General features: G+C 37.2%; 1 protein-coding gene across 2 annotated transcripts in view; it reads right to left on the reverse strand.

Moving 5' to 3' along the window:
- The window catches only part of PIBF1 (progesterone immunomodulatory binding factor 1), a 169,494-nt gene that overhangs the window by 133,838 nt on the left and 21,950 nt on the right, over window positions 1-13,706 (reverse strand). For both annotated transcript variants that reach the window (XM_090258571.1, XM_090258570.1), the window contains exon 6: window positions 3,089-3,222. In XM_090258571.1, the coding sequence (XP_090114697.1) occupies window positions 3,089-3,222 (134 nt within the window). The remainder of the gene's footprint in view (window positions 1-3,088; window positions 3,223-13,706) is intronic.

Raw genomic sequence — 13,706 nt, forward strand, 5'->3', positions numbered from 1 at the left:
AAAATCCGGAGCCGGAGTCCCTAAGGCGGTTTGACGTTGTAGTCAACACCGGCAACTCCTGCGGCGCACCTGAAGCCAAGCTGTATTGACTCCGTCTTTCCCTTGGACCCTTCAGCTGCGAAGAGAGGGGGGGTCTGCTGCATGGGCAACAGCAGACCCTCCATATCACCCTGCCCAGGCTCTGTAGCTTCAGCTTCACTGGAGAGGACACTCCAGCGTCATCGCAAGATGTCGATTTAACACGGGTGGAGACAGATACCGTGTCACTCCCGAGTCGGACTGCACAGCCATTCTCGGCGGTGCAGATAGACTCTTAAGAAGCTACACCATCGTCTCTCGAGACGGACGGCTGCCGCTGACTATGTATGTGTTTTCAGTAGATCACATAGAGAGACACATGATGTTACTTTATCCACTGATTGGTTATAGTAACTGATCATTTGCCCACAATGGTATCTACCAAAGGTCTCAACTATAAAAGTAACTTTTTGCCCTTTGCAATTAATAAGTAATCTGTGGGAACATACTTTGAAATTGTATATTCTGTTCCCTAAAATACTTTCACCCAATGGTTTTAGCTTCCATTGATGATTTTGAGTCAAATAGTATTATGAAGTTAGAACACGGTAATTCTAATATGCATATATTTATTGGTTGGCATTCTATTTTAAAGATCCTCTTTATTACTAGCATGTACTCAGGAGTTCTTATTCTATTTAATGGATTATAACATTATTGTTAATATTCATTTGGATATTTAAGTTGTAACATATTTGGCCAGTTGGAGTCCCTTCAAACTAGCTACTGTGGTGTTGAAGTGGAATTAGAGCTATCAGCATGATCTTTCCCTAGTGTGTTAAGCCATCCTCCTTATTCCCTCTCCATTACCTCTGCCTACAGAAAGGGCCTAGAAACAATGACCAATGTAGCAATGACCAGCTCCCAAATCTTCATTTGTGAATAGAATTTCCCACTAAAAGGAACCAGGACTCCTTAAAGAAAGGGCTGAGGCAATGAAATTACAAAATAAACCTGAGAACATTAAGTTATGCCAGAAAGTAGGAAACTTCATTAAAAAAAAAAAAAAAGATAGGCACACGCATTTTTTCAAAACTTAGTATTTTGTATTTTACTTACTCATATAGATATATTAAGATCTTATTTAATGATTTTAATTAGAGAGAATTAGATTGTAGAAATAAATCACAATTTATTTTCCATTCCACTACTGAAAGGCATTTGAATTCTTTCTGGTAATTATGTAATTAACATCCATATACCTGTTTCCTTTTTCACATTTGTGAGAATTTACTAAAAACATAAAAGTGATTTTTCACCCCAATTTAGCTTATATTTTGTGACCAGATCATTTAATGCATTCTTTCTACTGAGTGAACCAAATGGTTCAGTTTGAGCTCCTCTTGCTTTGTTTTTCTGTTCCATTTCTAGCACATAAAGATGTTTATCGTATTTTTGGACATTACTGGGTATTATCATACTACTGAAGCTGTTAATGAACACCCCTGCTCTTATCGCCCAGCTTCAATTATTATCAACACATGACAGCATGGTTCATTTATCCTTCATTCACGTCCACGAGATTATTCTGATGATTATGCCTTTTAGTTTTCTATTTCTATATATTATCTATTATTGTTATAGGCTTATAGTAGCAGAGAGGATATCAAAACACCAACTCAAATTATCATTTTACCATCACAATCTAGGAGCCCACAGAGTATAGCTCTCATGGATTTCAAGCTCCAATAATTACTGTATTTTGACATAACAATACCTACATAATACTACAAACCACATGTCAATGTCTCTTCTGAGACATTACACTTTAAAAGAGAGCAGCAACTTCTAAACAAAATAAAAGTAACTGATATAAAAATACAACTTAAACCCAACAAACTGCCACAACTACGTGCTTTTACACAATGAAGAATAAGGTACATGTCAGGAGAATAAAGAGATAAGACACAGACTGGAAGAACATATTTGCCAAAGACATATCTGATAAAGGACTGTTATTCAAAACATATATAGAACTCTTAAAACTCAACAGTAAGAAAACAACCCAATTAAAAAATGAGCCAAAGACCTTAAGAGGCACCTCACCAGAGAAGATATGCACATGACAAAAAGCATATGAAAAGATGCTCCAAATCATATGTCATCAGAGAAGTGCAAATTAAAATAACAATGACTTACAATGGCCAAAATCCAAAACACTGACAACTCCAAATACTGGCAAAAATGTGGAGCAACAGGAATTCCCATTCATTGCTAGTGGGAATGCAAAATGGGATAGCCATCTTGGTACAGTTTGGCTTTTCTTACAAAAGTAAACAAACTTTTACCATATGTTTGTGCTCCTTGGTTTTCACCCAAAGAAACTGAAAACTGTCCATACAAAATCTGACCCACGGATGTTTATAGCAGCTTTATTCATAACTGGTAAAACTTGGAAGCAACCAAGATGTCTTTTAGTAGGTAAATGGGTAAATAAACTGTGGGATGTCTAGATAATGACTATTATTCAGTGACAAAAAGAAATGAGCTATTAAGCCATGAAAAGATATGGAGGCTCTATACTATATGATTCCAACTATATGACATTCTGAAAAAGTTCAAACTATGGAGACAGAGAAAGAATAAGGTATGATACATAACGACTTTTGGTCAAAGACAGACTGCGTAGATGATGGTGGTCCCATAAAGTTATAATGAACTGAGAAATCCCTACTGCCTAATGACATCATAGCCATACACTGTAGAGCAACGTCCTATGTGTTTGTGATGGTGGTGATGTAAACAAACCTGCTGCACTGCCAGCTGTCTGAAAGTACAGCACATGTAATTACAGTAGTAGGCTGTATCACCTCGGTTTGTGTAAGTACATTATAAGATATTCACACAATGACAAAATTGCCTAATGATGCAATTCTTCAGAACTTATCCCCATTGTTAAGCAGCATATGACTGTACAAAGCAGAATTAACAATGTCAATGGAAAAAATTCAGGTGACTTTGATGTATGCTAAAAATGAGAAAAACTACTGTAGCCATCTGAACTACTTACCTCTTAACTTTATCATAGTTTTCTTGGCGGTAGTTGCCTTGCTGAATTAACTGTTTTGTGTCTGCTAATTCTAAGGCCAAACGTTGACATCTATTTTGAAGCTCACAGTAGTTTCTTCGATCTTCTTCATAAGACTATAAAGCAAAATAATATTAAAACATTTCAAACTAACTACAGTTAACCAAATTCTGTACTGAATGTTTCTGGTAAGCTGTGAATGTCCTTGTAATTAAAAAAAAAAAAAAAAAGAAAAAAATCCTTCATTTTTCTATTTAGTAATTTTTCTCTACTCAAAGACAGGTAATCTTAAACTCACAGAGTAGTATGTAAGTCCATTTGTTCAAAACTTCAGCTCAGCTTTTCACAGAAAAAACACACAATTATGCTATACATAACAATGACTACAAATGTTAAATGACAGTTTTCAACATTTACCAAGTTTCTATTAGATGTTTAAGACACGGAAATGAATAAAACAGCACCATTTTTAAGAAGTTCATGGTTTACAAATGAAGAGCCACATGAACAATGAAATACAGTTACTGAATAGATTAATATTAATCTATTAATCAGGAAGTTCCAGTGGCAGTATTTAGTAAAAAAAAAAACCATTTTGTGGCACTTGGAACATATTTCTACCCTGATCTTTCCTCCACTCACCAGACCAGTAGGAAGGAGTTGCAGAGCTATGGGAGAGGCAGAGGCTGACACCACAACCCGACCCTGCTTACCACGAGCCTCATTTCTCATGGTCACACTTCACCCTTCAATTCCTCTAAACGCACCATGCTTCCTCTAACGTGTTCTCACTGCCCGAAGAGCTGCATAGTATCTGAATATTTGCCTCCTTCAGAACACCAGCCTTACTGTATCATCAAATTAATATTCTATATACACCTTGCCAGAATGTAAACATCTTAAGGGCAGGAACTTGGTCTTACCACTGGATCTCCACCACTTCACACAGTACTTGGTATACAGCAAAAATGCTCTAAGTGCTTTTGAGCAAATTAAGAAATAAATGAACAGGGAAGTGGGGAGAAGCATGGCACGAGGACGAAGTTCCTACTTATTTTCTCCCTTTGAGCTTACAAGATCTTGCAAGCCACCGTTAACTCTACCAGAGAACATGTCATGTTAAACACATCCTGTCCCAAGTGATTACTTCTTAAGTAGCTAGCCAGTGTGGTCACATTCTTTCCACAAATACTGACTAAGTTATTTCTATAAGACTGGTCCTGGGCGAGACACTGTAGATACAAAGATGAGTAAGACAGTGTTTATGTCCTTTTAAAACTACTTATACACAACTTTAAAATGTCATTCCCCAAATTTCTATCAAAGGTCTGTTTGAAAAATGTAATTATGGAAAAACTATTTATGATGTGTTTTACTTTAGAGTAGCATTATATTCTTCTCCTACACTGATGTTCTCCACGAGAATGGAAATTTAATATAGTATTTATTACAGAATCATAGCTGACAATACTCATCATCATCATCTCAAGAAACCATTTTTTTTCTCTCATCCATAAGAAGCTACTCCTCAGCCATTCAAGTTTTATCATGAGATTGCAGCAATTCTGTCACATCTTCAGGCTCCACTTCTGGTTTTCTTGCTATTTCCATCACACTTGCGGTTACTTCCTCCACTGAAGTCTTCCTCCACAAAGCTGTCCATGAGGGTTAGTATACACTTCTTCCAAACTCCTGTTATTGTTTGACCTCTTCCCATGAATCATGAATGTTCTTAATGGCATCTAGAATGGTGCATCCTTTCTAGATTTTCAATTTACTTTGCCCAGATCTATCAGAGGAATCACTCTCTATGGTAGCTATAACCTTAAGAAATGTGTATCTTAAATAAGGAGACTTGAAAATCAAAATCCCTCCTTGATCTATGGTCTGCAGAATGAATGCTGTGTTTGCAGGCATGAAAACAACATTGTGCATCTCCATCAGAGCTCTTGGTTGATCGATTCATTGTCAATGAGCAGTAATATTTTCTAAGGAATCTTTTTTCCTAAGCAATAGGTGTTAATGATGAGCTTATAACATTAGCAATCAATGTTACAAACCAAAATGTTGTCATCTAGGCTTTGTTTTCCCATTTCTAGAGCATACAGAGAGTGGACTTAGCATGATTCTTAAGGGCCTAAGGATTTCTGGAATGGTAAATGAAAACTGGCTTCAACTTAAAGTCACCAGCTGCATTAGCCCCTAACAAGACAGTCAGCCTGTCCTTGTGGCTTTAAAGCCAGGCATTGACTTCTCTATAACTATGGAAGTCCTAGATGGCATCTTCTTCCAATATAAGGATGTTTCATCTACACTGAAAATCTGTTGTTCCACCACTACCACCACGACCACCTTAAAAAAAAAATCTGTTGTTTAGTGTAGCCACCTTCATTCATTATCTTAGCTTGATCTTCTGGGTATCTTGCTGTATGCAGCTTCTATATCAGCACTTGCTGATTTAGATTTACCTTGTACTTTTATGTTATAGAGATGGCTTCTTCCCTTAAACTTGATGAACCAGTCTCTGCTAGCTTCACACTTTTTCTTCTGCAGCTTCCTCACCTTTCTCAGCCTTCATAGAATTGAAGAGAGTTAGGGCCTTGCTCTGGATTAGGCTTTGGCTTAAGGGAATGTTGTGGCTGATTTGATCTTCTAACCATTTCACTAAAACTTTATCCGTATCTGTGACAAGGCTGTTTCGCTTCCTTATCATTTGTGAGTTCACTGAGTGACACTTTTAATTTCCTTCAAGAACTTTTCCTTTGCATTTACAACTTGGCTAACTGTTAGATGCAAGAGGCCTACCTTTTCACTTAGTTTTCTTGTCTTATGACATGCTTTCCTGACTATGCTTAATCATTCCAGCTTTTGTTTTAAAGTAAGAGACGTGAGACTGTTCTTTCTACTTGCACATTTAGAGATCACTGTAGAGTTATTAATTGGTCTAATTTCAATACTGTTATGTGTCAGGGAATAGGAGGGATAAAGAGAGAGAGAAGATGAGGGAAGGGCTGGTTGGTAACGCAGAGAGAACACACATGCTTATCAATTAAATTTGCTGTCTTATATGGACGTGGTTTGTGGCACCCCAAAACAATTATAATAGTAACATCAAAAATCACTAATCACCCTAAGAATACCGTAAAAATGAAAAAGTTTGAAGTACTGTGAGATTTATCAAAATGTGGCACAGAGACATGAAGCGAGCAAATGCTATTGGGAAAATAGCGCCCACAGACTTGCATGATGCGGAGTGGCCACAAACCTCAGCTTAGGAAAACCACAGTATCTGGGAAGCACAAAGCACGGTACAATAAAATGAGGTATTCTGTATTAAAAACAAATATGAAGCTCTTAAATAGTGCTTATCAATCTGCTACAAGCCACAGAACTACTCCTAACCCCGCCGCTTCACACATTTATATCATCCACTTGATTTCTAAAGGCATATGATTCTTCCATTCCTTGAAAGCCAAATGTCCCCCTACAAACAGTAATAACAAACCAAACGGAATGAGTGCAGATACAAAAATGCTTCTAGGTTTGTGGCAGGAAACTGTGGGAGTTTCATTTGAGGATCTCCATTTTTTCCGTGAAAGAGAATACCACCAAATCATCTTCTGAAAGTGGGAAGGAAAGTGGTAAATGCCTAAAATAACCTCTACAAAAATAAGAGTACTCGGGGAAAAAAAAGAATCTCAGCACAACTGTGTGGGCCCATTTGAAGTTGGTAACAATAAACTTACAGTGCTTGTTACTACCTAAGTGATTCTCTGCAGTAGTGCTAAACTTGAAAAATGAAGAGAAGGTTTTGTCAGGTGGGGTTTGATAAAAAGACAGTTGGGGAGGAAATCAGAGAACACTGGCAAGAGAAAGGTTTAAGACTAATAACATGATGAAGAGGGATATAACTAAATTTAAGAAGAGACTGATAAATAAATCACATGGACTGGATATTCTGTTAAATATACTTTGGAAGCAGATGACTAAGAAACATGGAAATATAAAAGGTCATGTCATAAGTGGTGAAGTAAAGAAGCAGCAATCACTAAAGATGAGAAGATGAATAAAATACAAGGCCAAGGTTGTAGGTGAATCACAGAGGTAACCAAGGCAAGAGCTACGGTGAAAGGAAAATTTAAATCCAGAGCAATAAACAAAGGAGAATGTTCCAGCAATCTGCAAATGAGGAAAGTTATAAGGTGTGGTATTTCGAGGACATGAATGCCCAAAGAAATAGGGGTTTTTTAAGTGTGCAAGTACCAAGCTCTAAAATTGTAAAGATCTAAAAAGAAATATAAGAGTTTATAAACTCCTGCTCCAGACAGCAGTTCCTTGGGAGATATGACTACACAGAAACACACACTATACATGCCTTATCTTTAAATAAAAACACCATATGACCAAGCATAAGCAGATGTTTGTTATAGGGAGGTATATGTTCTACCAACACTTCTTTTAGAACTTATCAGCTGAAAAAATTCCTCCCTAAATACATTTACTACTTTAATATTTTGAAAAAGTCTACTTCACTTACTATTAAAACTATAATAAATTAAAGCATAACACTGAAAAAGTAAAAACAGTAGCATCTTCCCTCAAAATGAACCAAATCCAATGACTGTGGAGAACTTTGAGGTTAAGGCTAAAAAGAGTAAAAAAGGCTATTTTTATATTATTCCTATGTATTCTTCTTGTTTTAAATTACATGGCAACTTCTGTGGCAAGACTCCAAGACCCAAATCTGAGGCAGATGTCCTTCCTATATTTTGACACAGTACCTGGTTTTTACTTCTGTCAAAAAATGTATCATGTGTGCTGAGAGCAGCCATTACTTGACTCTCACATGATAAGGGATGATTTAAAGATGTTTTCTATAATCTTAGTACCTAGTACTCTGCCTATTTGTTATATTGAAGATTTGCAATTAATGTCTGTGGAAAAAGAAGCAAAAGAGGACATTAAATAGGCTAAAAGAAAAGAAGTAAACAAAGATTTCAAACATAAAGAAAGAGATACAAAAATTTCCAGTCACCAACCCTTTCTAATAGAAAATTTCTGTCCTGGCTGGTGTGACTCAGTGGACTGAGTGTTGGCCTGTGAACTAAAGGGTCGCTGGTTCAATTCCCAGTCAGGGCATAGGCCTGGGTTGTGGGTCAGGTCCCCTCTTGGGGGCATGAGAGAGGCAACCATGCACTGATGTTTCTCTCCCTCTCTTTCTCCCTCCCTTCTCCTCTCTCTAATAAATAAATAAATAAATAAATAAATAAATAAACCTTATAAAAAAAGAAAAGTAAATTTCTGTATGATAGTAAGTGGGTTAATAGCAAATCCAAACTTCCTGTTATAGTAATTAAAAATTCACAGGAAAAATAAGGACAATCCAAGTCCAAGAGAAGATTTCAACTGTTTGCCCATTTTCTATATACCTAGAATGGAACTGATTTTGACAACCAGGGTTCATGTCATCTTTTCCAACTCTTAAATTATTCCCATGAAAGTTATCTGTAGCCTAAAAAAAATAAATCTGTTACTGTAATTGCATGTTTCCTTGTCTTGCACATAAGCCTCGCCTTTCTTATACTCATCTAAGACCTGGAGTTTCTTGAAGATCTGCCTTATCTCTGTATACCCAGTAACCCTTACATAGTAGTTGGACTGGAAATGTTTACAGAATGAACTAATGTTAAAATATCAATGGGCTACGTGCATTTAAAATAACTAGCTCAAAATGTAGAAAAAGGGACTTTAAAAATTAATAAGTATTTAATAAATTATCACTTTTCCGAATGAAATTAAAGATTATCATAAATCTGCAAATAAAATACCTGTCTTGAGACAATGCAACATATATGAAGATGTTTTTCAAAGAGTTTGAGAAAGCGCGAAAAGAACTTCCATTTCTTGATCTGGGTGGTGGTTAACCAGGCATACTCACTTTGTGAAAATTCAATTAAGATTTCTTCTGTATGCAACAGAAACATTTTTAAACAGTAAAACAAGAGGCCTCAAGTAGGAAAATGTTAACTGGGAGAAGTTCTGCAGGGAGGCTTGTATTTGGCATGGAAAGGGGTACATGTGAGAGTCATACATCAAAGAAGAAAGGGAGCAGGAAGGGAGTAGTGAATAGATCCTCATTTGTTTTACTCGATATATTTCTCTACTGTTTGTTTGGCTGACACAAATGCTGAAAACTTTGTATTATACAAGATCTGTCCAGAAGGCATCCAGACATGTAAAATGAAAACTAGATACATTTATTAAAGAAGATACAAGATACAGAAAAACACCGTATATAGGACAACGATGCCTCAGTCCCCTTCACCTTGGGACCTCACACGGTTCTCCTAATCACCATCAGTTGCCCCATTGTATTTTCCTGAATCTCATCAATGGTCTGAAATCTCTGCCCTTTCAAAGGTGATTTTAGTTTTGGGAAATGCCAGGAGTCACAGGGTGCCAAATCTGGGCTGTAGGAGGAGCTGAGTCACCTGGGCGATTTGATGTTTCACCAAAAACACTGCATCTGCACTAGATGTGATGCATGAGCAGCACGTTGTCGTGACGAAGCTGCCAATCACCAGTTGTCTTTAGCTGCAGCCTCCTGAATCATTCAAATTGTTTCTGTGGAGGAATGTTCAAGCTTAACACAAAATCTGATGCAGAGTCTTTGCTCTACTCACAACAGCCACACAATATATGTGCTCATTCAATGGCGTCTACTGTCCCCACCGGCTAGGACAGTGAAGTCATCCTTGTTCTTGCATGCACATTCCAGCCCACTCTGCTTGGCTGCCAGGTTACACTGATGTCACTCAAACCATTCTCGTTATATTAACAGCTGGACTTTTCCCGGGCAGACCTTGTATAGTGTTTTAGCAATGTAATCAACTATCAGACCTTTCATATTTATAATAAGATGACTTTCCCTCCTGAGCCTCCTGTTTCTAAACATCAGCAGCTGAGCATTTTAGATTTCTAGAATTTCAGAGATAAGATACCTTAGAGATAATCTATTACTATCTTGTTTTCAAGATAAGAACACTAAGGCCTAGAGGGGTTAAATGATTTCTCCAGAATTCCAGAGCTAGAGCTAGAGCTAGAATCTAGGTTCTTGAGTTCATACACATTTGCTCTTTTCTTAATTTCAAGTTCCTATTTTTTAAGGAATCTGTTCTGTGGGAACTATAAAACAACTAATCAGAAGTTAATATTATTATTTACTGCTCAAATCCAGAGTTTTAAAAGAACTTTAGTTGCAAATTGTATGGGTTCAAATACGGCACATGCATAAATCATAGTTAATTTTGGACTCCTTTTTAAACAATTACTTTAATTATTCCTTAATACATATTTAAAAATCATTTGACAAAATAATATCAAATCTAAATGTTTTCTACAAAATGTAAAAAGTTATTCTAATATGTAATTAAATAGGCTCTCTTTAAACAGCAGTTGGGTAAACCAAAAGGCACTTACTTTAGATATAACACTTAAAAATCCTTTGTCTCTCACACCATGTAAACTGAGAAGAGAGAGGTAACCTATGTATCAAAATAAATCTTTAATAAAAGAAGTGATCTCCTGCCTGTGGGGAGACAGAGCAGCTAAGGCAATCAGAAATGAGATAGTGACATATACCTTAAGGTCAATGATTCAAAGTTTACACTGGTTAGCAGTTTAGTAAATGAGAATAAATGGTTTGGCTAGCTATTCTGGGAAAGTAAGAATTCAATGCTCAGAATTCTTATAAATTTGTCATGATAAAAAAAAAAAACTTCAGGAAATAGTTACTATTCTCTGAAATATAAAAACCTGAATAACAAGTATGTATCACTAATAAAATACCTCATTTCATACAAACATAATTAACTGGATTACTCACATATGACTATTTAAGATGAAACTCAAGGTAATCTTGCAGTTTCTCTAAATAAATATAACTTATTTTCTAAACAAGGAAGTTACCTTAAATAAAACTTTTTGCTTCCTAGTTACCAAAGTTCTCATAAGAGAAAAATATTTCACCATTTCCGTATGAAACTTAATAGCTTTATTAAATAAATGCAGAGTCATCAATGCCTTCCCTACATAGTATTAACTTTTTTTTTTTGAAATGAAAGAAGCATGATGAAATGAATCGACAACAGCAACAGCTGCACATAGTCTAGCTACATGTACTGGTTCAAAATTCTGACTTGCTGTAAAGAGATCTCATAATTAAGAACTAAGAGTATTATGAAAACACTAAATAGCATACACTAACTCATATATGTAATGCAGCTCAAAATATGCTATGGACTTGAAGTAAGAAATGAACCCTACCTTCCACTGTTACTATCTAGCTATTACTGTACTTCCAAATAACGAAAGATGTGGGAAAATATTTTGAAAGAGGATCCCAGAAGTCTACTAAAATTGGCATTTCAGGAAGATGGACTTCTTTTTTAAAGGTCAAAAATCACATTCTATTAAATTTCTAAAGCAGTTCCACCTTTTATCTGCCATGTACTAGCAGCTTGACCCTGGCTGGTTTGGCTCAGTGGATTGAGCGTCGGCCTGCTGGTTCGATCTTCCAGTCAGGGCACATCAGAGAAGGAAAACTCTGACTCCAAAAAACCTCCGCTGCCTTGCGGCATACCTCTTCAGGGGAAAGGTTAAGGGAGTAAACCCCGACAGAAAATCCGGAGCCGGAGTCCCTAAGGCGGTTCGACGTTGTAGTCAACACTGGCAACTCCTGCGGCGCACCTGAAGCCAAGCTGTATTGACTCCGTCTTTCCCTTGGACCCTTCAGCTGCGAAGAGAGGGGGGGTCTGCTGCATGGGCAACAGCAGACCCTCCATATCACCCTGCCCAGGCTCTGTAGCTTCAGCTTCACTGGAGAGGACACTCCAGCGTCATCACAAGATGTCGATTCAACACGGGAGGAGACAGATACCGTGTCACTCCCGAGTTGGACTGCACAGCCATTCTCGGCGGTGCAGAGAGACTCTTAAGAAGCTACACCATCGTCTCTCGAGACGGACGGCTGCCGACGACTAGCAGCTTATATGAACAAAAGCAGAACTAACTGTGTACCTGGGCTGTAACATCTTGAATGTTTTGTTAGGTATAATTATAAAACCAATGTAAGAATGGAGACACCTTTGATTCGCAGACTACATGTAATGACAGAAAGGTTTCAGTTTTTATCATTCTTTCTCCCAGTTATACTTCTACTGAATTATATTAGGAAAAAACAGTATTTGGTTGGTTTAAGGAAGATGATATGAAATTAGGGCTCTTAATGAAAATAAGGTAACAATGTAATAGTTTGGCCTCTAGGTCAAAATGACAAGATTCTCTGAGTAGCCGAACAGCTGAAGAAATATATAGATGGATACATGCTGCCACCATGTGGTAAAAGAAAAAACTTGAGGTCGTTTTGGAAAAAGACAAGAAAAAGTGGCAACTTTGTTTTCCTAAGTCCTAGTCTCAAAACCCAGAGACCCAGCTAACAAAGGTAAACCACTATGGAATAGTGATAACGGAGAAGATAAAACAGGAGAAAGAATACTAAGACAGTCCCTGAAAAAAGAATCAGGAGGCTATTACGGAAGTGGGGTCCTGCTGCCTATGCACATCTTAGGCCCCAGTTCCCAAAACCGCTAAGTTGCTCCAGTCAGCTCAAAACATCCCAGAGCCATACACATCCTGGAACAACTGCTCTATGGACACATGTGGATTCTAAAGCCTTCCTTGTAGTTTTTACCCCCTCCGCTTGTATATTGGGATTAACCAATACCTGTTAACCTAACCAGCAATCCTTCACGTGTATGAAAGAATTCTTTTTTTGTGGTTTTTGCCTTTATATGCACTGCCTTTCTTTGTTGGGGACACAACCCAGTGTAGTTATTGTGGCTTTGGGATTGCAATCCTTTTGCTCAAATAAATGCTTCTTACTTTGTGCGACAGCCTAAACTTTCTTTTCCTTTGGTTGACAGTTGTCACTATTTTGCCATTTCCAGGTATCTACATTTGTTTGCTCTTTTAAGTTTCCATGAAATTTTACTACTTGTTCTATGAAATAGTAGTACCTACTTATATTTGTCTTGAGTTTCTAGTCTTTTTCTTTTTTTTTAAAGATTTTATTTATTTATTTTTAGAGAGAGGGAAATAAAGGGAGAAAAAGAAGGAGAGAAACATCAATGCAGTCCCAACTGGGGACCTGCCCGACAAGCCAGGTACGTGCCCTGACGGGGAACTGAACCGGTAACCCTTTGGTTCACGCTCAATCCACTGAGCCACTCCAGCCAGGGTCTGAGTTTATAGTCTTGTAAATTGATCCTCACCTTATCTGTATTGTGATTTTTATGAACTTCAATTGCTTTGTCCCAACTGTTGGTGTTTATTTGACACATCCTAATCTCTTATGTCCTTAGTTAGTAAGCTCAGCTTCTCAAATATCAGTGTTTAGTTTCTAACCTCTTAACTGTATGGCTTTACCAGGAACTCAATAATTATTAATAGGTATAATAATAAGCGCAAACAACCAAAGTTTCAAAGTTCAAAACTGCGCATTTTGTCCAAGGTCCAGTAGTGTGTTTTATTTTGCTTCTAA

The sequence above is a fragment of the Furipterus horrens genome, unplaced genomic scaffold, assembly GCF_987537825.1.
Source record: "Furipterus horrens unplaced genomic scaffold, mFurHor1.1.pri manual_scaffold_12, whole genome shotgun sequence".
Lineage (NCBI taxonomy): Eukaryota > Metazoa > Chordata > Mammalia > Chiroptera > Furipteridae > Furipterus > Furipterus horrens.